The following is a 25,551-nucleotide window of genomic DNA, read 5'->3' as shown; positions in this document are numbered from 1 at the left end:
TAAAAGTTTATATAATGAAACACTAATGGAATTCTGTACCTTATGATATATGTATATTTTTTATTCATATAACAATGTTCCATATATCTATCTAGAATCAAAGAGTCATGTTAAATATAAAGAAAACATAGAATAAAAATCAAAGGCACCATAAGCCATAAATGGTCATCAAAAACAAAGTAAAGGTTATCTTCAAAGCAAAAGTGAAAATATAAGTGCTAATGGCAAGTCATTCAAGTGATGCAAGATTCTCAAACTTATCATGTAACCTTTAAATGCATAACTTAACCTTTAAAGTCTCATGAATCTTGTCAAAAGAAGGTAAATTTAGTTTTTACATGTTATAAACATTAAATATCAAACACAATAATTACTAATGACACTATATTCTCATTTAAAAAATCCATTAATGCTCAAAAAAAATAAGCTTATCAAGAATATAAAAAGAGAGTAAAGAAGCAAGAGAAGCTTAAATAAAAGGTGTTAACATCAGATTCCCCAAGTAATAAATAACCTTGAAATCATATATTTAAAGCTTCTGAGTTTATTAAACAATATGACTAATCAAGTTTTTTCACTTCAATAATGAAGTGACCATAACATGATTGCCCTTCAACAATATTAAAGAACCATACAAGTATGCATAAAACTTTTTTAAGACACTTTTTCTATTGTGGAGTAGTTCACCTCTACTAGTTGTAATATAGTTGATGTATGCAACGGGATGATGTTAACCAAACATATTTGTACTCTTTTGCATTAGCATATATTTGATATCAATATTGAAAGTATACATATGCAAAATAAAAGATCAAATGTAATTGCCAATTTTGAAAAAGTTATTAACACTTCTTTAAATGTTTATGCATTCTTAAGACCAAATGCAAAACATTGTTAATAACTTTAGCAACATTTGGAATGATGCAAGTATGATACAAAAGATGATTAATGACACAAATTTAATAAAATCAATTTATAAACCTTTAGGAAAAATGTAGTACCCAAGATAAGTTATGTCTTTCGACCCAAATGTGCATTTCAACCACTTCAATTTCAAACTATCATCCCACAAATAATCTAACACTTTATAGATATCACAAATGTGCTCTTCCCACATCCCCTTCAAGAGGATCAAGACATCATTGATAAAGTTAATGTTATTTTTGATATATTATAAAGAACTTCATTCATCATTTGCTATTAAAGCATTATTCAAATCAAATAACATCACTAAAAACTCGTACAAATCAAATAGTGTATAGAAAGTATTTTTCCTCCCTAACCATTAACACTTATCAGTACTCAGAAGCAAGATTTAACTTGGTGAATTAATGATTTCTCCCCAAACAATAGTATTAGGAAGAGGGTATATATCTGAGATAATTACATCGTTTACTACATAATAGTCCATATAAAATCAAATACTCTTATTAAAATTTATCATAAAATGAAATTCACATGCTCAAGAACTTTGATACTTTTAGATAACACCTTTTTCTATGATATTTGTATATAAAATCTTAACCTTTTCTTATGACAACTGCAAAAATAAATCTTGATTGGCCAATCATCCTTAATTGTAATTGGATGATGGTTGCAATCTTAACTTCAAAAGATAAGTCAAAGGTGAAGAGATCACTATACTCCTTCTTGAGTTGATCAATTGCCCTAACTAAAAACTATTTAAGTGATCTGAAAAGGAAATAGAAGAATAGAAAAAAAAAACATAAAAAGAAGTAATGGAGAGAACAATGATGGAAATAGAGGTGAAAATAGAAAAATGAAGTAGATAATGGAGGAGATATAAAAAAGATAAAAAAGAGTATTATATAAAAGGGAGAAGTCTCAAGGTCATATTTAACATGATTATGTTAATGCAATTGTAGAAGGCAATGTATAGCAACAAGTAGACTGATAAAAGATAAATTTTTGAATATATATCAACCAATAAAAAGAAAATAATAAATGACCTCTTATTATAAAAAAAAAGTTTGGAAAGTGAACATTTGATGAATTGATACCAAATGAACTTTTTGATGGTACTCCTAAAAGAAGGATAAAAGGCTCTTATTACTCTAAAGAATTTCTATATCATGACTTTCCACTACGGTAGTATAATAAAAAATTATTGATGCTAAGGACTCCACCCAAGAAATAGAGGATGCTAATCTAAAAAACACTAATAACATTAATACATATAATTAATCTCATCACACACCGAGTAACAAATATTACAACCATCTCTATGTCTTTACTTTTGTCCTTTGAACATAAGCAATAATAACATCATATAAAAACAAAATTATCTTTTATAGAAAATATGTGCAACTAAAAATGGGAAAAATGATATCTCATAACATTGTGCAAGTCATAAAGCATTGTCATGGGTGATTGGTGCAAGCGTAGCATAGGATCTTAATAAAGTGTTGCCCAACTTTATGCATTATAATATCTTTGGCTATGTACGAAACAAAAAATTCAGAGAGTGAATATTGAATTGCATAATTAACTCACATGGCCCTTGATTTAGACAATGCAATTATTAAAAGGCATCATCATAGTCATTAGCATGTCCAAATATATAAAGTCAGAAGATTTAAGTTTGTGCTACTAAACATCACAAACTTAATCCCTTTTTGGCTTCTGGAAAACCACATAGGCTTGGCAAGGCAATCCAAAGAGAGAAGCTGCAGGAAAAATCTTTTACTTCTCTCAGAAACTAGTTGGTTTAAACCTGCTGCCTTGCCATAGACATATGAGTTGTGAGGAAAGCCATTGTTCCCTTTTCAGTCTTCACCATGCAGTACATAGAAGATGGCTAGAATATACAAATGCGTCCTAATGCTTTGCAGTGGCAACACAGGTGGCAATCAGTTCTTTCATGCATTGGTGGAAGTCCTGGCAGTCAGCTAGAATGTGAACATCTTGTATGTTCTACTATGTATAATATGATGTTCTCCTGTCTTCCAGGCCGTAGGCCTGTTCAAAATATCCTCATCAATGAACCGTCTTAATTCGAGCTTTCCTAAAGCCTGTGATCACTATAATCAAATTTAACACCTCAAAGACAAGAACCCTCCACACAACACCCTCTTAGGCAAAGATGAGCAACAGGAATAGAGATGGTGGAGGAAGCCTTGGCTTCACCATCAAAGTCTGTGCCAGCTCCCGCTGCTGATGCCTGAGTCCCAACTGACTTTGCTCTCCTCTCCAACTTTTGACAGGAAGCAAATGTTGGGCGGCCTGCAAGCTGTTTGTGGAGGTGCTTTGTGGAGCTTCCCGTTCGTTGTGGACCTCTGCCTTTGCTTACTGTGAAGTTTGGCCATGCACTATTCCACCACTTAGCAACTCTAGAAAGCTTCTACAAACTGCTGGGAAATATCATGAATATCTAATCTTTGTGAGTGGATTAGAAGTAAGACAGCAAAGGAAAAGAAAAAAACAAGAAAGCACAGAAAGAACAAAGCTGGAGAACCTCGTCAGCTTACTCCTGCAAGACATAATAAGTACCTAATAGCAGTAAAGCTGAAACAAACCTCTGTATCTGTATCCTCTGTATCCTCTGTATCCTCTGTCTCCTCTGTATCCTCTAGATTCACACCAGACTCGGCAGAATCGACCACGTCTGCAAGCCAGAGTTCCCAGTCCGCTGTGGCAGTACCCCTCGTGTCTCGTGAGCGCGTCGCTTTCATGGACGCCATCTCCTGTAACACCATCTGCTGTAACACAAGCTCACACTCGCGAAGAGCAATAATATCGTTGCCCATGGCCACCTTAGAACAAGCTGGACCCACCAGGCACTCCTCAAAGCCGACTATGGCGACTCTCTTGTCATGTGGCCAAACAAGTATGTTCTCGACGCAAAGGTCACCCATGGCCACTCCACGAGCATGAAAGCTCTCAAGAGCCTTTCGTGCTCGAGACACGACGGCCTCTACCTCGTCCTGATCGACCGGCGACCACCCCTCTCCTGCCGAGTTGCCAGCATCCGACATCACCACACAGAAGAACATCCCGCCGCACAAGAACCCATACTCAAACAAGCAAGGGATACAAGTTCGCTGCAGCTTATGCAGCCGAATGTACGCATCCACCTCCCTCACACACTTCATCAAGCAGTCTTGGACACTTGTAACACCTGCAAAAGCCAATCACAATTTGGTGAAAGCTCTGGGCTGGTAGAAATAAGCTTTTAACCTGTGGTCAAGTCCGTGATCTTCACGACGACGTTTTTGCCCTTGTACAGAGCACGGTAAACAGCGGAAATCCTTCCCGTGGCCCCGGACAAAAACTCTAGAATCTGAAGATCCCGAGCCTCCAAGCTGCCCACTTCGTGGACCATCTTGGCAATGCGATGCACCCCTGCGACATGGCAGCACGTCTCAAAGACACCCATCGCAAAGCGCGACGCAAAGCCTCGTGGAGAAGGTAGTGGCCTGGTACTCTGCTGCACCCTGTGTCCAGTAGCCATGTGAATCAGAAACCTGATGCCGATAAGCGGAAGTGGAACAGGGTCTGACAAGAGAAACCGGTTGTCCAAGCGCGCGCAAAACTTCGTCTCTGCGTAGGATGAGACGACCCCAAACGAAGAACCACTGCTCAGCATGTAAGCATAGACCCTCGCAACTGCTCCCGTGTCAATGACCCCCACCATGACACCAACAACAAGCGGGCTATGGCCCTTGCTGCTCACCACAAGCTCCGGCGCACCTATCCAGTTCCCAATGGCATAGCTCGCCATGCCAGCACACACATCCTTGGGTCCCTTTACGAGTTGCAGCACCGTGTCAGCCGCTGAGAAAAGGAAACCTCTGAAATGAAGATCGATCAGCACTTCTGGCTTTGATCTCAGAGGCCTGTCTGGAAGCCCAGAGAACCAAGAATTCATATCACAGAGGAAGCTATCCCAGCAGTCCGTCTCGAAGTCCTGCGGGCAGAGATCCACCAGAGGAGGTGATGTCGACAACAGGAAACGATGATATGCGTCAACCCCAGCAGGCACAGCCCTCATAGGCTGAGCAAGGTAAGCTTTGACACTACCTCTCACGAATGGCTCCTCTTCCAAAAGCATCAACTCAGCCGCTGCATCACTCTCGAGTTCCGATGCCGCTGCGTCACTCTCCAGTTCCGATGCATCCATCGATGCCACCCTCAACTTTAGGGTTTGGACGTTTAGGGTTCTAAGACTCTAGAATAAGAATATTCTGGATTTAATTCAAACATGGATTATAATTCTTCCTAACCTTAATCAGGTATGTAGCACAGATTCTGACTTAAAAGCGTTCAATCATAATCCCACACATCACTTTTTTAAGTATCAAGAAAATGAAGAACGAGTCTCTTCTGCCTTCTGTCAAATGTTTAATCTAGGACATCTCAAAGCAATCAATAAATTCATAGAATAAAGAAACCTTTTTTCCTAGAAGAAATTACATACAAAAGTCAGGGTTGAATTCACAAATCAAACTGTACGACGAGAAGAGAGACACCTTCGCTGTATGGGAGAAAGTAAAACTTCCACTCACTCCTCATACGTCCCCCGCTCAAACTCTAACTCGCTTGTCAAGCCGCAGTTTACAACTCTCTCGCTGGAACCCCCATTGATCTTGCTAGCAGCAGCAGCAGTATGAAGATCATCACCGCTTTCTTCCAAGCTCGCATTGATGTTGATCAAGTTCTTGGCCACCACCAAGTTGTCGTGCTTGTTTTGCTCTTCGTCCGTATCACTGCTCGACGCTTCCTGCTGGAACTCTTCCTCCTCGCTCTCCTCTTCCTCGTCACTCAGCTCCTCCTCCTCTTCCAACATCAATCCATCCTCTTCCTCCTCCATCTCCAGCTCTTCCAGATGATGGAGGCTTCCATGGCCTGGCTGCTCGAGCTCCTCGAAAGAATCCTGGCCTTCCCAGTTCATCTGCGAGCTATCGTCACTCTCGCCACTAGCTTTCATTGCCAGCCTCTTGTCTTCGTCTTCATCATCTTCTTCTTCCTCTTCCAGTAGAACGGCGGCGCTCTCTTGCCGAGCGCTCCAAGATGGATGAGCTCCAAAGTCACCACCACTCCTCTCGTAAAACTGTGGTGGTAGCTCCTCCTCTTGGGAATTAAACTCTGCCTCCTTGGTCTCTTTGTCTTCCTCTCCTTCTGCCGGCCTAGTACTACCAGCCTCGTATAAAACTTCGCGGGCCTCTCCTTTCGATCTTCTCATTGGAACCTGGAAGGAGAGAAGCGTAAGGACCGATTCTCAACTTAAAAACACGAACGAAAGTAAAAACTCAGGAAAAAGTAAGCAAAAGAACACGCGAAATGGATGGATGGCTTACTCTTCGTTGCCTGTCCATGAGCTGCTGCTTTTGTTCTTCGGTGTAGGCGATCGAAGAGTCAAAGACCATCAGTCGAAGAGCAACAGCAGCGGAGGTCTGCGGGATCCAGGGGGGATTTTTTCTCTGAATGCCGATGAGTCTGCCAACTTGCTCGATCGACTCGTACGAGGAAGAGATCCAGTCCTCGTCGATTGCTCCCTCCAGATCCATGAATGCCTGCAAAGAAAACAAGAAAAAGAGATAAAGAAAGATAGCACCAAGCTCCAAAACTTTTAACTCTACCTGGAGAATTTCTCCTGCCGAAGAAGCAACCTTGAGCATTTGACACCACGCCTTTCTGTAAGAATTTGTCGACCATGCAGGCTTAAGTGCCTCGCAAGGAATACAAATCTAGGGAAGAAGGAAGCGTTTCAAGACAATGCAATAGAAGAAACGAAAGTTACCTCGACTAGAAACAGCAGTTTCTTGAGCAACTGTATTCGCGGAGGAAGAACACCACCTTGGATTCTCCAGGCGGGATCCCTGCTGATCATCTTTTGCTCGCAGTCGCGGACGTGCTGCGAGAAATCACTCCAGACATCTTCCTCGCCGGTGGAGTGGCAAAACGGGCAGTGCTTGTCGACGGCCCAGCGCAAGTCATGGCACGACTCACACTCGGCGATCATCCCATCGCTCTCGCTCTCTCGTCGCTTCTCGCCACCTCTTTGCAGCGCCTTGACGCTGCAGTGCCTCCACAGCCACCTTTCCATGTCTTTGTATCGTTCCATGGCGCCGGAGTTCTCCGACGCTGATCTTCCGAGCTCGACTTTGAGCGATCCTACCCGAGCGTCGGAGCTCGTCGAGTCTTTGCCGCCATTTCCAACCACGGCGCTGGAAGATGGACTCCCCTCGCAAGAGTCGTTTCCATTTCCATTTCCACTCGCAGCTCCAGCTTGAACTCCAGCTCCATTTCCATTTCCGGTGTGGTGACTTTGGTGGTGGTCTTGGTTCTGCTTGGTGCTAGAGCTGCTCATGGCTTGCCTTAGCGAGCCTTCAAGCTCCTTGAGAGCTACGAAGAGATTTGCTTCTCTCGTGCCTCTTATGTCCAGAAAGTTCATCAGCGCGTTCAAAGCCTGCCGGAATGGACACAAACTTTGTTTAGTGAGTGACCAATAAGAGAAGAGAAAAGAAAACTCTTGCACGTAAGAAACGAAAACCATCCATGAAAACTGGGAGAACAAACATTTCTCTAAAGCCATGCAACTCAATAAGATGAAGGATACTACACTCACCTCTTCGGTGTCGATGACTTCCCAGTGGCCATCTTCATGCGATTCAAAGTAGATCCTTCTACACCCAGGGTCGTGTCCGCTACTACTAGTGACGAACTGCCAGTACCGGATGTGCCTCCGGTCCAAACCTAGAGGAAGCGACCGAATAACGTAGAGTTTCTCCGCCCGCAACCTGATATCGGCTTTCATATCGGCCCGGGACCTGTCCGAGTGCTGCGAAGCACACTTTTGCTGCCTCTCGTTTGGATCTTCGCTCAAGGCTTGCGCAGGATTGGAGCTGCCATCTTCATCTCCATCCAGCTGCTGCTCCTGAGCCTCCTGTGATCCATTCTCCAGAGCTTGCAGCAGTGGTTTCTCATCCACTTGCTGTTGTTGTAGATTCGTCTCGTCGACCTTTGCAGCCTCGGCTTTGCTGCATTCTTCTTTTAGCCGACGCTTATCGATCTGGACTTCCTCCCAGAGCTGTCTCTTGAGAGCCGACGCAGCCTCGTATCGCTCCTGGAATGCAAAGTTTATATGCAAACTTTGAGTGATGAAAACAAAGAAAAACTCACCTCTATGGCCGAGCGAACAGTGCTCCCTTGGTTGACAGCATCCACGAGAGCAACCAATCCACACAATCGGTCATGCGTTGGATCGTCCATGCAGCAGCGTGCAGTGAATTTCTAGATCGGCCCCGTTTTCTTCGTATTCTCCTGGCATTTCGGTGCTTCCTCCAGGCCGCTTGCAGCAAACGCGCAGCTTCTTTCTGCCAAAACAAAACAAAATAAAAAAGAGAGAAAAAGCTGAAATACCAAAAGGGAAACGAAGGAAATCTCAAGAGAGCGGAGAAAGGAGAAACCATGGCAGCGAATTCTCTAGCGCAGGCCCTAGATTTCCACCATCCCTGGATCTTGGTCACATTCCACGCCAGGAAGAGATCGCTCTCCTTCGTGGAGCACAGGAAATCCACCGGCGTGACGCTCACATCCGGCGTTTCTCTGAAATACCTCCGCTGCTCGCCGCCATCCCCTCGCGCCGGGATCCCCATGATATGTGTGAGAACCCTAGTAACGTTCAAATGTAATGTTTCAAATGTAAATTTAAGAAACAAATCAAGATTCTGGAATCTTGCTTGAATGAGAATATACTTTTTGATAAGCGTATTTCTTTTATGCTTATCATCTCCGCTACAACCATCGCATATAATAATAATACCTAATTATTACTATTAGGGTTTAGCCTCCACCTGAATGCAAAGATAGACGCAATTTCCCTCTGAAAGTGTCAACAACACTCTTATCCCAGCTAAAGGTGCTGTAGCAGGGACCTGTGAACTCAGCGCTGTGCAGTGGAGGGAATTTGCACATGGTTTGACTTGGGGACTCAGTTGATTTTAGCACGCCGCAGCAGCAAGTAATATACAATGCTCAGGCCCCCATCTTGCAAGGCCCAGGTCTCACATGTGTAACCTCTAGCTTTTGGATCTCAGTTTGCTGCCTGAGCTGTTAAGCACATAACTCACGGCACTGGGCATCTGGTGGAGAAAGGACACATTCCACTTGGGCGGGCTATCCTGGCATTGAAATCTCTCCTAAGTGAGCAGATTACCATCCATAAGGCCCATGTGGGTTTGTAGTAGCAAGCAACGCCATGGCGAGAGGGGACTTTGCAATGCCTGAGACTGTCTTGCATTTGCGCCGCTGCTATGCTTGTGCTAGAAACCGCCACTTCATGCGTAGCCGTAATCGTCTTTTGGCAACGGACGTTAAAGAAAAGCATACGGCTGACTCTTCGCAGTCTACATTGACGCACTAGAGTCCATGATACAGGGCAAAACACTCACGCCATACCAACTCTCGGGAATGTATTTATATGCACTGCTTTACGTAAATGATATACTCTGTTCGGCTCCTCAGCTCGCCAAATGCAGCTTACCTCAATGCACTCAGCGAATTCTGTGAGAGGCCACATGCATGGAAGTCAATGGTGTTGGGCCAGGGTATGCTCCTACCATGGGATTGCACTTCAGAAAGTAGACCATTACAAGTACCTCAGATATATTATCCACAAGAACAATCCACGAAAGGTGGGGATCATAGATTGCATTACGGCGGCACGTGGTGCATACTTTGCATTCCACTCAGATTGTTCCAATGCACTTGTCACCCACTGAAGTGCCAAGCGACAACTTTTCATAGCTGAACTCTCCACGGTCATCTTGTCTAGGAATGATGGATGCTCTCTGGGATCAAGTGGAGGAGCTCCAATACCACTTTATCCGCATGGAGCTTCATACAGGAGATGTGTCATATCCTATCATCTGTTCGAGTCTGAATTATGGCCCTTGGAGCTCCTTGTGTGGAAACGGATGATCAATTAAGTGAAGACCCAGCGGCAGCTGCAAACGAAAGCTCTTGATTTAAGCTATCGATGACTCCATCAGCCTGTGTATACGAGCGAAATGGAGGTTGGTGATCTGAGCTCAAGAAATGGACAGCAAAGCTTGGCCTTGATCTCGAGGTGCTCAAGAGTCCAATAGACGATTATAGCTGGTGGATGGCATAGGCTTTTGAGCAATGGCTGCTAGCAAGAACAGTGGGAGCCATCAAGTATGCTATCTACCAGACAACAATAGGCATGGATCCCCACAGCTATCATCATGCCCCGCCCTCCCTTCCCTCCCTTCCTCACTGTGAAGAGGAAGGCATCTTCAATGTAAGGATTAGTTTGTTAGTGTAATTCTAAAGTGAGTTACTCATTTATAAAATCCTAAATATTTAAATGTTTACTACTAGTTTTTAATTAATATTAGTAAGCCAGCCACTTTTCATTTCTCTTTGTCTCGTCTGATATTCTCATTCACACTCACATAGTCACAAAGAGCTGCATACCATCCAAAGAAAACATCATATTTGCAAACTAAATCAATGGGAAGCTAGGTACAGAACTTTTTGTTATCACTCATATGGAGTCAAAGAATCAAAACTAACTCGAAAAATGAGAAAGCAAATCGTGATCAAAGCCTCTGGACACTAGACTCATGCAACACTAATCCAAACAAGAAAGAGAGAGGATTTTTCTAAATTGTCCCTTGCTAAAATTATTGTATATGTAACAGGATAAAGCTGAGGAAAGAAACATTATATATATTAAATACTTTGATTTGGCTCTATATATTAGATGGTAAGAGTTTAACATCAATGTACCTCTATTCATATTGTAGATGCTTTGCTGTTAAAATCAAGGTTTAATAATATAAACTGTTGTTTAAATTTCTAAATTAAAACCTCCTTACCTTAAGTTTACCTTTATGTTAAGCCATAAGTAATAATTGTCACTAGCAGTCTTCTATAGCATTTCTATGGACAGCCTTTTATGTTGTGGCCCTTGCATATTGAAAGATTAAATGGCTACACAAGAAGAAATTATAAAAAGAATAATAGTTCTTGAAAAGGGATTTATACTCAAACTTTTAGTATTAGTTATAAATCTAAAATCTATATGTCAAATTAACATGGCTTAATGTTGAAGTGACCTTATGGACTTTAGATCTTGGTTGTTTACCAGTGCAAAATAAAAGTATATGCTCGTCCCTCAAGGCCAATAACACCTAATGCCACTATAATGTTATTCAACTTGTTGTTATTGAATAGGAAGTTTAATTAAAAATCATGTCATAACAGCTTTAGAACCTGTCTTGACAGGATCTAGAGCTTTAAATTTCTAATAGCAAGATACATGGGTGCAATTGCTTTGATACAACTACACAAAATACTTACTAAAAGCATAGCAAATTTAAATATCTAACAACTTGGGAAATATTACTTAAACACAGCAAATTATTCCATTACTTAGAACTTAATTGCTTCTGACAAGACAATTTGGTATCCTTGCTAGGGGACGTCCTGGTGGTCCCAATATCCGCACCCCTTACATGCTTCATGTCGAGATCATTTCAAGCTCCTTTTGAAGGAGTTCACGGTCGTGGATCGCCTTGATGTTGCTCATGGGCGTCGCTCCAGCTGGCCAGGCAATCTTAGAGCTCAAGTTCAGTGGGTAGTGAACCATCTCATCCTGTCCTGCCCAATCGAAATCGAGGAAACAAGGCTGCCCCGTTTGGACGTTGTACATGATGTTGTTTAACCTCAGATCACCATGCACCATCGTAGGTTGCAAAGCTTGTAGCTGCAGTAGTGCCCGCCAAACTGCATCCTGCATGGTCTTCCAAGTATCAGACGTCGTCTCCTCCATGCCACGGAGCTCCAACACCGATCGCCAGCCATACGCTGCCGTGAGGCAGTCCATATCCACCATTTTCCAACCGCCTGGGAGTTGCTCAATCGTATGGTGCGGTGCATATCCAGCTTGCTCCCACTGCGCATGAGCATCCTCCCCATACTGCCTGACAAACTTCACCACCCTTCGCTGTCCACTGCCAGTCGTAACCATGTAAACAAGAGTGTTTTTTATCTGATGGATCGCAGCAGCATCTGGATACTTTTCTCGAAGCGCATACGGCCAGTGCAGGGTATCTACTCGAACAGGCACTCCAGTTAGTGTAAGAGCGCTAGTGTACACCTTCACGAGTTCTTTCAAAGCTTGTCGAGTGGCATGAAGAAACCGCATCAACTGCAACGAAAACGAGCACTGAATGTAAGCTTCCATCCAGTATCAAACTTACCTTGAACAGGTGAGCATCATCCTCGAAATCAAGCAGGGATAGAAAGTCGGTCAAGGGCTGATAAATGGCCTTGTCGTGATATATGGCCCCGCCAACGCGAATGTTGGGGCCAACAAGCTCGACAATCAGCTCTGGACAGCCTGTGTAGTGGTGCCGACTAACAACAACGCTCTCTGCAGCATCAGTGCCATAATAAAAGAGGGCCTCCAAGAGCGGCTCGCCATTGAAACCCATCTCCGGTTTCACCTCGCAGGTGAGAAGAACCACCAGTATACCCAGTATCCTGGCTTTCACCTGTACATCAGGAGTCCTCCTCACGCTGCTGTCATCCCGAGATCGCTTCCCGATCTTTAACTTTACTGCATCCCGGTTAGCAACCACCACGTACTTATCGTCGTCGTCCAGATACGATTCGAGGAACTTCGCGAATTCTTGCCGCCGAAGTGCTTCCGTCCGATAAAACTTCTTCATACGGTCACGAAGGTCACGCGCTGCAGCCAGAAGTCCTGCCTCAAGGGGCGCCTTGGAGTTGAAAGTATCGATGAAGATTCCGAATGCTCTGGCTCCGAGTGCAATCGGCATACCACGTTCCGCTCTCATATCCTTGAAAAGCTTGTTGTCCAGAGTTCTTTCAATCCCCTCCAGCGTGGCAACTTCGGCGCTCGGGTTTGATACACTACAGACTGCTTTGAATTTGTCAGGAATAACGGCCAGGCCGGCTGCAAACCATGGGAGTTGTTTAGTTTCCTATGATAAAAGAACGAAAAGAAAAAAGAAAGAAATAACTTACGAGTCGTAGCAGGCGAGCCTTCAACAGTAAACGCAGTATCTCGCGACGAGCCATCCTCGATGCCTCCAACACCTTGAACCTTCCGGACAGTGTGTAGACTCCTTCCTTTGTCCGTAAACTTTAGACGAAGGCCAGCAACACGTACAGCGCTTGAGGGGTCGAGACCGAATGTGCTACAAAGGTCTTGCAAGTCAAAAAGACCGTCCGAGAATAATCCAACTGTGTCGGTCGAACCATCCTGGACATCACGTATGAGCACAAAAAACTTCAGAAAACAAGAGAAATACCGGTTTCTGGTGTCGAAACCAAAGATAACGGTCCTCCCTTATGATCAAGGCATTGTCTTTAGTTGTGCCATCCCCACCTTCAGTGGCCGCCCCCAAGATAGAATCTAGAGTTCTACTTGCCTTAGCAGCAATCATCTCGATGGCCACTCCTGAAACGTGGAGATTTGCATTCGGATCGAGGAGGAACTGCTTGCAAACGGCCGCTACATCGATCAAACCATCTGCGCCGACCTCGAACTGTAACGCCGGGCGGTCGCTATGCTGAATCCAAACCCTCATTTGAAACCGTAAAACCTCGAGAGTTCCAAACACAAGAAATAAAAGGCAAAACTTAGATCTCTTTTTCTTCTTTCTTGCCACTGGCGGCCATCACTGCTCCACCACCACCTCCACCCCAGAAAGCGAATTTCTGTCTCTTCACGCCGTCCACGTAGAAGAGATCGAGCCTTTCTTCCTCCACATTGGCGCCCACTAGAAGATTTTCAGGATTGATCTCCAGATGACGTGAGGAGTCCCTTCGCCCACTGTTTCTAGAGAGCATAGGACCTTCATAACCAAGACCTAGGGTTTTAACAAATGCATGTCAATCTTGAGAAAACACATTTTTCGTTTGCTTAAGCGGGGAGTGAATTAGGAACATAGCTAAAATAATGGTAGTGAATATATTTAAAATATATTTAAATATTCTAGAATATTTTATCATCTCATAATCTTATATTTATAATTTATAAACATGTTTATAATTTACTTAACACTTCCTAGTATATTCTAGTTTATTCTACCATCTAATATTAATATTAAATAAGATTAATCTTGTGTTTATACATTATAAACATTTTTATAATTAAAGAATAACACTACTATTAAGCAAACTAAGCATTGCGGCATGCAATGTGTAGCAAATTATTAATCCTTTTGATTCATCATTAATATCAAAGTCTCCCACTATTATTGTTGGAAAATTCTGAATTATAGATTTTATATGCTTAATAATTAATATTTCAAATTATTATATATTATCTAAAAGCTATCCCACTATACTAATAATAGTATATAGCATTATTCATATATCTAGACCTCACAATCATCCCAGGTGTTCGTATTGATAAGTTAGAATCTAGAGGAACATTAGATAAATATTGTGCTAAACTTTATAAATTTGCAATTCAGCTTGCTGTAATATTCAATACTATCTCTTTTAGGTAAGGAGCCCTTTAAATAAATTATATATTATAAAATTAAGAAAAAATAAATCATATTTACTTTATACTCCATAGGTGGTTAATGATACAAGTTGTAACACTATTGTTATCCCATTTATATATAGTTTAAGTGTTTAGCAAACTTGACTCAAATTAATAGAAGAATGCTCATAGGTTTTGGGATTGGCAATATCAGATCATAACTATAGAAAAGTTTATATAATGAAACACCAATGGATATCTATACCATGATATATGCATATTTCTTAGTCATATGACAATGTTTTATATATCTATTTAGATTAGAAATGTCGAAGGCACCTAGTAAGCATAAAGAAAGTGTAGAATAAAAATCAAATGCACCATAAGCCATAAATGGTCATAAAAAACAAAGTAAAGGTCATCTTTAAGACAATAGTGAAAATATAAATGCCAAAATGGTAAGTTATCCGAGTGATACAAAATTCTTAAACTTATAATGAAGTCTTTAAATGCACAACTCAACCTTTTAAATCTCATGAACCTTGTCAAGAGAAGGTAAATTTAGTTTTTGTACCTTATAAATATTAAATATCAAACATAACAACTACTAATGACACTATATTCTCATCTAGAAAATCCAACAATATTAGAATAATAAGCTTATTAACAACATAAGATGAAAAAAAAGAAGCAAAAGAAGCTTAAAGAAAAGATGTTAATATCAACTATAGAACTCCCCAAGCAATAAATAACCTCGAAGTTATATATTTAAAGCTTCAAATTCTATTAAACAATATGACTATTCAAGTTCTTTCACTTTAATAATAAAGTGATTGAAATATAATTACTCTCTAGCAACATTAAAGAACCATGCAAGTATGCATGAAACTTTTTGAGAGACTTTCTTTATTGTGTAGTTCACTTTTATTAGTTGTAATATAGTTGATGTATGCAATGGGATGATGTTAACTAAATACACTTGTGCTCTCTTGCATCAAGACACATTCGATACCAATACTAAAAGTATATATATGCAAGATAAAAAATCAAGTGTAGTTGCCAATTTTGAAAGAGTTGTTAACACTTTCTTAAATGTTTACTCGCAGTCCTAAGACCAAATACAAAATAATGTTGATAACTTCATCAACATTTGGAATGGTGCAAGTATGATTAATGACATAAATTTATCAAAATTAACTTACAAGCCTTCAGGAGAAATATAATACTCGAGATAAGTCATGTCTTTAGACCTAAATGTGCATTTCAATCACTTTAATTTCAAACTATCTTTCCATGAATTGTTCAACATTTTGTGGATATCACAAATGTGCTCTTCCCATATCCTTTTCAAAAGGATAAAGATATCATTGATGAAGTCAATGCCATTTTTGACATATTATAAAGAACTTTATTTATCATCTATTATGTTAAAGTATTGTTTAAATCAAATAGCATCACCAAGAACTCGTACAAATCAAATAGTGTATAAAAAGTTTTTTTTCTTTCCAACCATTAACACTTCTTAGTATTTAGAAACAAGATTTAACTTGGTGAATTAATGATTTTTCCCCAAACAATAGTATCAGGAAGAGAGTACATATTTGATATAGTTACATCGTTTATTACATAATAGTTTATATAAAATTAAATGCTCCTATTAAAATTTATCACAAGATAAAGCTCACATATTCAAGGATTTCAATACTTTCAAATAACACCTTTTTTCTAACATTTCCTTACTATTTGCATATAAGATTTTAATCTTTTTTATAACGATTGCTAAAAATAAATCTTAATTGGTCAATCATCTTTAATTGTGATTGGATGATGGATGCAATCTTAACCTCAAAAGATAAATCAAAGGTGAAAAGATCACTATACTTCTTCTTGAGTTAGTCAATTGCCTTAACTAAAAACCATTCAAGTGATTTGAAAAGGGAATAGAAGAATAGAAAAAAAAAAAAAAAAGTAATGGAAAAAACAATGATGGAAATAGAGGTGAAAATAAAAAGATAAAGTAGAGAATACAAGAGATATAAAAAAGATATGAAAGAGTATTATATAAAGGGGAGAAGTCTCAAAATCACATTTAGCATGATTATACTAATGCAATTGTAGAAGGCAATATATGGCAACAAGCAGAGCAATAAAAGATAGATTTTTAAACATATATCAACCAATATAAAGAAAATAATAAAGGACCTTTTATTAAAAAAAAAGTTTGGAAAGTGAATATTTGATGAATTGATGCTAAATGAACTTCTTGATGGTTCTTCCAAAAGAAGGATAAAAAACTCTTATTACTCTAAAGAATTTTTATATCATGACTTTCCATTACAGTAGTACCTATAAGGAATTATTGATGCGAAGGCCTCCACCCAAGAAATAGAAGATGTTAATCTAGGAAACACTAATGACACTAATACATATAAGTAATCTCATCACACACCGAGTAACAAATGTCACAACCATGATTATGTCTTTACTTTTGTCCTTTGAGCATAAGTAATAATAACATCATATAAAAACAAAAGTATCTTTTACAGGAAATGGAGTTAAAACATATGCAACTATAAGTGGGAGAAGTGATATCTCATAATATTGTGCAAGTCATAGAGCATTGTCATGGGTGATTAGTGCAAATGTACCACAAAATCTTAACAAAGTGTTAGCCATAACATGTCCAACTTTATGCATTATACATTTGGCTTTGTACGAAATAAAAAATTCAGAGATTGAATATTGAATTGCATAATTAACTCAAATGCCCCTTGATTTAAACAATGCAATTGTTAAAAGGCATCATCATAATCATTAGCATGTCCAAATACATAAAGTCAGAAGAATTAAGTTCATGCTACTAAACTTCACGAATTCAATCCCTTTTTGCCTCTGGAAAACCACATAGGCTTGGCAAGGCAATCCAAAGAGAAAAGCTGCAGGAAAAATCTTTTGCTTCTCTCATAAACTAATTGGTTTAAACCTGCTGCCTTGTCATATGAGTTGTGAGGAAAGCCATTGTTCCCTTTTCAGTCTTCACCTAGCAGCCGTAGCCAGCAACACAGTGGTGGAGTCCCTTTGACGCCACCGCCACAGCAAACATTCCTGGAAATTCTGTCAAAAAAGTGAATGGCATAGGCGCCACGCAGTACATAGAAGATGCCTAGAATATACAAATGCGTCCTAATGCTTTGCAGTGGCAACACAGGAGGTGGCAATCAGTTCTTTCATGCATTGGTGGAAGTCCTGGCAGTCAGCTAGAATGTGAACATCTTGTATGTTCTACTATGTATAATATGATGTTCTCCTGTCTTCCAGGCCGTAGCCCTGTTCAAACTATCCTCATCAATGAACCGTCTTAATTCGAGCTTTTCTAAAGCCTGTGATCACTATAATCAAATTTAACACCTCAAAGACAAGAACCCTCCACACAACACCCTCTTAGGCAAAGATGAGCAACAGGAATAGAGATGGTGGAGGAAGCCTTGGCTTCACCATCAAAGTCTGTGCCAGCTCCCGCTGCTGATGCCTGAGTCCCACCTGACTTTGCTCTCCTCTCCAACTTTTGACAAGTTACTGTTCACAAGCCTGAAAGCTGTTTGTGGAGGTGCTTTGTGGAGCTTCCCGTTCGTTGTGGACCTCTGCCTTTGCTTACTGTGAAGTTTGGCCATGCACTATTCCACCACTTAGCAACTCTAGAAAACTTCTACAAACTGCTGGGAAATATCATGAATATCTAATCTTTGTGAGTGGATTAGAAGTAAGACAGCAAAGGAAAAGAAAAAACAAGAAAGCACAGAAAGAACAAAGCTGGAGAACCTCGTCAGCTTACTCCTGCAAGACATAATAAGTACCTAATAGCAGTAAAGCTGAAACAAACCTCTGTATCTGTATCCTCTGTATCCTCTGTATCCTCTGTCTCCTCTGTATCCTCTAGATTCACACCAGACTCGGCAGAATCGACCACGTCTGCAAGCCAGAGTTCCCAGTCCGCTGTGGCAGTACCCCTCGTGTCTCGTGAGCGCGTCGCTTTCATGGACGCCATCTCCTGTAACACCATCTGCTGTAACACAAGCTCACACTCGCGAAGAGCAATAATATCGTTGCCCATGGCCACCTTAGAACAAGCTGGACCCACCAGGCACTCCTCAAAGCCGACTATGGCGACTCTCTTGTCATGTGGCCAAACAAGTATGTTCTCGACGCAAAGGTCACCCATGGCCACTCCACGAGCATGAAAGCTCTCAAGAGCCTTTCGTGCTCGAGACACGACGGCCTCTACCTCGTCCTGATCGACCGGCGACCACCCCTCTCCTGCCGAGTTGCCAGCATCCGACATCACCACACAGAAGAACATCCCGCCGCACAAGAACCCATACTCAAACAAGCAAGGGATACAAGTTCGCTGCAGCTTATGCAGCCGAATGTACGCATCCACCTCCCTCACACACTTCATCAAGCAGTCTTGGACACTTGTAACACCTGCAAAAGCCAATCACAATTTGGTGAAAGCTCTGGGCTGGTAGAAATAAGCTTTTAACCTGTGGTCAAGTCCGTGATCTTCACGACGACGTTTTTGCCCTTGTACAGAGCACGGTAAACAGCGGAAATCCTTCCCGTGGCCCCGGACAAAAACTCTAGAATCTGAAGATCCCGAGCCTCCAAGCTGCCCACTTCGTGGACCATCTTGGCCATGCGATGCACCCCTGCGACATGGCAGCACGTCTCAAAGACACCCATCGCAAAGCGCGACGCAAAGCCTCGTGGAGAAGGTAGTGGCCTGGTACTCTGCTGCACCCTGTGTCCAGTAGCCATGTGAATCAGAAACCTGATGCCGATAAGCGGAAGTGGAACAGGGTCTGACAAGAGAAACCGGTTGTCCAAGCGCGCGCAAAACTTCGTCTCTGCGTAGGATGAGACGACCCCAAACGAAGAACCACTGCTCAGCATGTAAGCATAGACCCTCGCAACTGCTCCCGTGTCAATGACCCCCACCATGACACCAACAACAAGCGGGCTATGGCCCTTGCTGCTCACCACAAGCTCCGGCGCACCTATCCAGTTCCCAATGGCATAGCTCGCCATGCCAGCACACACATCCTTGGGTCCCTTTACGAGTTGCAGCACCGTGTCAGCCGCTGAGAAAAGGAAACCTCTGAAATGAAGATCGATCAGCACTTCTGGCTTTGATCTCAGAGGCCTGTCTGGAAGCCCAGAGAACCAAGAATTCATATCACAGAGGAAGCTATCCCAGCAGTCCGTCTCGAAGTCCTGCGGGCAGAGATCCACCAGAGGAGGTGATGTCGACAACAGGAAACGATGATATGCGTCAACCCCAGCAGGCACAGCCCTCATAGGCTGAGCAAGGTAAGCTTTGACACTACCTCTCACGAATGGCTCCTCTTCCAAAAGCATCAACTCAGCCGCTGCATCACTCTCGAGTTCCGATGCCGCTGCGTCACTCTCCAGTTCCGATGCATCCATCGATGCCACCCTCAACTTTAGGGTTTGGACGTTTAGGGTTCTAAGACTCTAGAATAAGAATATTCTGGATTTAATTCAAACATGGATTATAATTCTTCCTAACCTTAATCAGGTATGTAGCACAGATTCTGACTTAAAAGCGTTCAATCATAATCCCACACATCACTTTTTTAAGTATCAAGAAAATGAAGAACGAGTCTCTTCTGCCTTCTGTCAAATGTTTAATCTAGGACATCTCAAAGCAATCAATAAATTCATAGAATAAAGAAACCTTTTTTCCTAGAAGAAATTACATACAAAAGTCAGGGTTGAATTCACAAATCAAACTGTACGACGAGAAGAGAGACACCTTCGCTGTATGGGAGAAAGTAAAACTTCCACTCACTCCTCATACGTCCCCCGCTCAAACTCTAACTCGCTTGTCAAGCCGCAGTTTACAACTCTCTCGCTGGAACCGCCATTGATCTTGCTAGCAGCAGCAGCAGTATGAAGATCATCACCGCTTTCTTCCAAGCTCGCATTGATGTTGATCAAGTTCTTGGCCACCACCAAGTTGTCGTGCTTGTTTTGCTCTTCGTCCGTATCACTGCTCGACGCTTGCTGCTGGAACTCTTCCTCCTCGCTCTCCTCTTCCTCGTCACTCAGCTCCTCCTCCTCTTCCAACATCAATCCATCCTCTTCCTCCTCCATCTCCAGCTCTTCCAGATGATGGAGGCTTCCATGGCCTGGCTGCTCGAGCTCCTCGAAAGAATCCTGGCCTTCCCAGTTCATCTGCGAGCTATCGTCACTCTCGCCACTAGCTTTCATTGCCAGCCTCTTATCTTCGTCTTCATCATCTTCTTCTTCCTCTTCCAGTAGAACGGCGGCGCTCTCTTGCCGAGCGCTCCAAGATGGATGAGCTCCAAAGTCACCACCACTCCTCTCGTAAAACTGTGGTGGTAGCTCCTCCTCTTGAGAATTAAACTCTGCCTCCTTGGTCTCTTTGTCTTCCTCTCCTTCTGCCGGCCTAGCACTACCAGCCTCGTATAAAACTTCGCGGGCCTCTCCTTTCGATCTTCTCATTGGAACCTGGAAGGAGAGAAACGTAAGAACCGATTCTCAACTTAAAAACACGAACGAAAGTAAAAACTCAGGAAAAGTAAGCAAAAGAACACGCGAAATGGATGGATGGCTTACTCTTCGTTGCCTGTCCATGAGCTGCTGCTTTTGTTCTTCGGTGTAGGCGATCGAAGAGTCAAAGACCATCAGTCGAAGAGCAACAGCAGCGGAGGTCTGCGGGATCCAGGGGGGATTTTTTCTCTGAATGCCGATGAGTCTGCCAACTTGCTCGATCGACTCGTACGAGGAAGAGATCCAGTCCTCGTCGATTGCTCCCTCCAGATCCATGAATGCCTGCAAAGAAAACAAGAAAAAGAGATAAAGAAAGATAGCACCAAGCTCCAAAACTTTTAACTCTACCTGGAGAATTTCTCCTGCCGAAGAAGCAACCTTGAGCCTTTGACACCACGCCTTTCTGTAAGAATTTGTCGACCATGCAGGCTTAAGTGCCTCGCAAGGAATACAAATCTAGGGAAGAAGGAAGCGTTTCAAGACAATGCAATAGAAGAAACGAAAGTTACCTCGACTAGAAACAGCAGTTTCTTGAGCAACTGTATTCGCGGAGGAAGAACACCACCTTGGATTCTCCAGGCGGGATCCCTGCTGATCATCTTTTGCTCGCAGTCGCGGACGTGCTGCGAGAAATCACTCCAGACATCTTCCTCGCCGGTGGAGTGGCAAAACGGGCAGTGCTTGTCGACGGCCCAGCGCAAGTCATGGCACGACTCACACTCGGCGATCATCCCATCGCTCTCGCTCTCTCGTCGCTTCTCGCCACCTCTTTGCAGCGCCTTGACGCTGCAGTGCCTCCACAGCCACCTTTCCATGTCTTTGTATCGTTCCATGGCACCGGAGTTCTCCGACGCTGATCTTCCGAGCTCGACTTTAAGCGATCCTACCCGAGCGTCGGAGCTCGTCGAGTCTTTGCCGCCATTTCCAACCACGGCGCTGGAAGATGGACTCCCCTCGCAAGAGTCGTTTCCATTTCCATTTCCACTCGCAGCTCCAGCTTGAACTCCAGCTCCATTTCCATTTCCGGTGTGGTGACTTTGGTGGTGGTCTTGGTTCTGCTTGGTGCTAGAGCTGCTCATGGCTTGCCTTAGCGAGCCTTCAAGCTCCTTGAGAGCTACGAAGAGATTTGCTTCTCTCGTGCCTCTTATGTCCAGAGAGTTCATCAGCGCATTCAAAGCCTGCCGAAATGGACACAAACTTTGTTTAGTGAGTGACCAATAAGAGAAGAGAAAAGAAAACTCTTGCACGTAAGAAACGAAAACCATCCATGAAAACTGGGAGAACAAACATTTCTCTAAAGCCATGCAACTCAAAAAGATGAAGGATACTACACTCACCTCTTCGGTGTCGATGACTTCCCAGTGGCCATCTTCATGCGATTCAAAGTAGATCCTTTTACACCCAGGGTCGTGTCCGCTACTACTAGTGACGAACTGCCAGTACCGGTTGTGCCTCCGGTCCAAACCTAGAGGAAGCGACCGAATAACGTAGAGTTTCTCCGCTCGCAACCTGATATCGGCTTTCATATCGGCCCGGGACCTGTCCGAGTGCTGCGAAGCACACTTTTGCTGCCTCTCGTTTGGATCTTCGCTCAAGGCTTGCGCAGGATTGGAGCTGCCATCTTCATCTCCATCCAGCTGCTGCTCCTGAGCCTCCTGTGATCCATTCTCCAGAGCTTGCAGCAGTGGTTTCTCATCCACTTGCTGTTGTTGCAGATTCGTCTCGTCGACCTTTGCAGCCTCGGCTTTGCTGCATTCTTCTTTTAGCCGACGCTTATCGATCTGGACTTCCTCCCAGAGCTGTCTCTTGAGAGCCGACGCAGCCTCGTATCGCTCCTGGAATGCAAAGTTTATATGCAAACTTTGAGTGATGAAAACAAAGAAAAACTCACCTCTATGGCCGAGCGAACAGTGCTCCCTTGGTTGACAGCATCCACGAGAGCAACCAATCCACACAGCCTCTCCTCGACGCTCAAATCCGTGTACTCGCCTTCCATGAGTCCTTGCACCCAAACTTCACCAACCTGACTCTCATCTATCTCCATGCCATCGCTGCTTTCCTGTGCCAGCCCTTCTACGCTCTCCACATTCATATCTAAGCTACTGTGAAGCCGCTCCGGCTCGGCCTTTACACACTCCTCCTTCTGCCCGCTTTCTACCGCTGGAGCATCCGAGCTTGGCGTTAGCTTCCCAACTTTGAGCCGCAGTATCACTTTTCCACTACTCGAAGGACTATTGTTGGTGGTGGTGGTGGTAACGGTGGTTTCGATCGTGCTAATGGTCGTGGTGGCAGTCTCGTTTTTAACTTCTCGTTCTTCGGTCTCTTCGATATCTTGCTCGTCACACTCTTCCTCTTCCTCCCTTTCCTCGGCCTCTTCGATGATATCCTCCTCGAGAGGCTCCGGCTCGGCGTCCGAGAGCCGGCTCTCGCACTGGCGAATCTTCTCGCGAGCGGCCTGGAGCACGGCCTCGGCTTCCTCCGGGCTTTTTCTAAACACGGGGCGCACGCAGTACGTGGAGGGTGCTACGCGCTCGAACAGTTTTGTGTCTCGGGAGAGGACAGCCGAGATCGATGCCTCTGGTGTCTTACTCGTCGATAAGTCGCGTAGGCCAGCTTTCTGGAAAAAAAAATGGAAAGTCAGTTTTGTTCCGAGTGATGTATACTTTTACCTGGACACGGTCGACCACTTCCAAGATAGTGAGGCCTTTGCTCCCTTCGACCGAGAGAACTTGGAACGCAGCGAATTTCACTGTGCCTGGAGTGAGAACAGGCTTATGTTGCTGCTGCTGCTTTCGAACACGGCTGGAGTTTCTTCCTCGCATTTGAGTGACAGCATTGGCAGCTGCGGCACCGGAACGTAAGTTGGCAACTGCGTCCTCGGCATTTTTTCCCTGAGCAAGGAAACACGTAAGAACAAGAAAGACTTTAGAGCTGGAAAAATGAGAAACTTACTTCCGCTACTGGTGTGCTAGGAGCTGTCTCGGTAATTTTCTTCTTCCATCTGGGACCATAGCCGGAGGCTAGAGCAAACTGCCTTAAAATCTCTGGCCAAGTTAGAGCATTTACGTGCTGTCCCCACTCTTGGATATCAAAGCCCCATGCATACGCCTGGAAACCAAGGATGAGGAGTTTTTTCTCAAGAAAGGAAGAAAAAACAATACTGCTTCGACAAGTTCCGGATGTCCTCCCGATGCGACTGCCAGTGCTTGGTTACTTCCAATCGCAGCTGCCTGTGACGCGTCTTTGACGTCTTTCACCAGAGTTTTCAGCAAAGCAATGTGTATTTCTCCCAAGAGTCTCGAATCCTTGAAGAAAAAACGAAGTAGAGTTAGGAGCGAAAGAGAAACATCACACTTACATAGTCATGTAGCGCCTGTACAAACTCATCCAGAGTGAATGGCCACAGACCAATCACGTCTGCGAAGTTAGTGAGCATTCTCCACACCTGAGAGGACGTTTTGTATGACACAAAGGATAACTAGAAAACCACGAGTATACCATGAAGAGGTTAGCAACGTTGTGATTTGAGTCATTCCAGGGAGGAACTCCAATAGGTGGTTTCATGCGGACAGAAGCAGGAGGAAACATCGGCAATTCAACTGTTTTCAGCAAGAAAAACGAGTAAAAAGAAACGTGTAAGACTTTTCACCAGAGTGTCATTTTCTTACTCTTGTTTGGATCAAATTCAGAGCCGGAGATAAGTCCTTGCACAAAAGCTCCCATTTGCATCAGCTCCAGCTGCTCGTCATCGATAAGCCCCGTTGAAAGTTTGGCAAGTTTTTTCGCTGTGGCTCGCTCGTAAGCAGCCCTCAGCTTCGTGGCCTCTTTCTCTCGTCTCATCTCTTCCTTTTGACGAAGCTTTGCAACCTGTGTAACACAAAAGTCCAGGAGTGAACTTGGAAACGAAAAACCAAACACTTACTCGCTGGTTTTCTTTCTGCAATAGCTTTTCCATGCGCTCATACTCTTTCTTGTGCTGCCTCTGGAGGCGCTCCTCTTCGCGAGCTTTCTCCCGAGCCAGCCTTTCAAGCTCCTTTTGCTTCTCCCTGTGAACTTTCTCCGACTCTTTCCTCTCTTGATCCTCTTTCTGCTAAGAAATATACAAAAGCACGAACTCACTCAGTAAAATCCATCACGGCCCAAAGAAACAAAACTAAACCTTTCTCCGCATTGCCTCCTGCCTCTCCATTTCCTTTTTCATCCGCTTATCCTGTGCTTCGTGCTCTTTCGCGATTCGAGCTTCCTCGGCCTGGTAGAGAAAGGATTTAGCAGAGAAAGGACCGAATCCAAGTTTTTCTTACTTTGCGTTTCCTCTCGAGACGGGCTTGCTCCTGCTCGTGCAGCATTATCAATCTCTCGGTACCAGCGATGGCTTTCTCGCTCATTGGCGGACGAACTGGTGGCAAAAGTTGAACCTCGGGTGGTGGAAATGGCATACCGGTTCG

General features: G+C 43.3%; 1 protein-coding gene across 1 annotated transcript; it reads right to left on the bottom strand.

The window, feature by feature from the left end:
- Positions 1 to 20,255: 20,255 nt before the first annotated feature.
- Positions 20,256 to 25,542, bottom strand: LOC9643795 (homeobox-DDT domain protein RLT2). Its single transcript, XM_024688831.1, has 15 exons — positions 25,408 to 25,542; positions 25,266 to 25,355; positions 25,029 to 25,193; positions 24,775 to 24,973; positions 24,605 to 24,705; positions 24,465 to 24,551; positions 24,268 to 24,411; positions 24,059 to 24,214; positions 23,776 to 23,997; positions 22,998 to 23,723; positions 22,444 to 22,941; positions 21,616 to 22,284; positions 21,455 to 21,562; positions 21,173 to 21,388; positions 20,256 to 21,064 (listed from the first exon to the last, which is right to left on the bottom strand). The coding sequence occupies exons 1-15, from the start codon at positions 25,540 to 25,542 to the stop codon at positions 20,378 to 20,380; spliced, it is 4,203 nt and encodes a 1,400-aa protein (XP_024544599.1). The 3' UTR covers positions 20,256 to 20,377.
- Positions 25,543 to 25,551: the final 9 nt, after the last annotated feature.

Source organism: Selaginella moellendorffii, unplaced genomic scaffold (assembly GCF_000143415.4).
Source record: "Selaginella moellendorffii unplaced genomic scaffold, v1.0 SELMOscaffold_59, whole genome shotgun sequence".
Taxonomy (NCBI): domain Eukaryota; kingdom Viridiplantae; phylum Streptophyta; class Lycopodiopsida; order Selaginellales; family Selaginellaceae; genus Selaginella; species Selaginella moellendorffii.
This window is presented reverse-complemented; position numbering and strand designations above follow the sequence as displayed.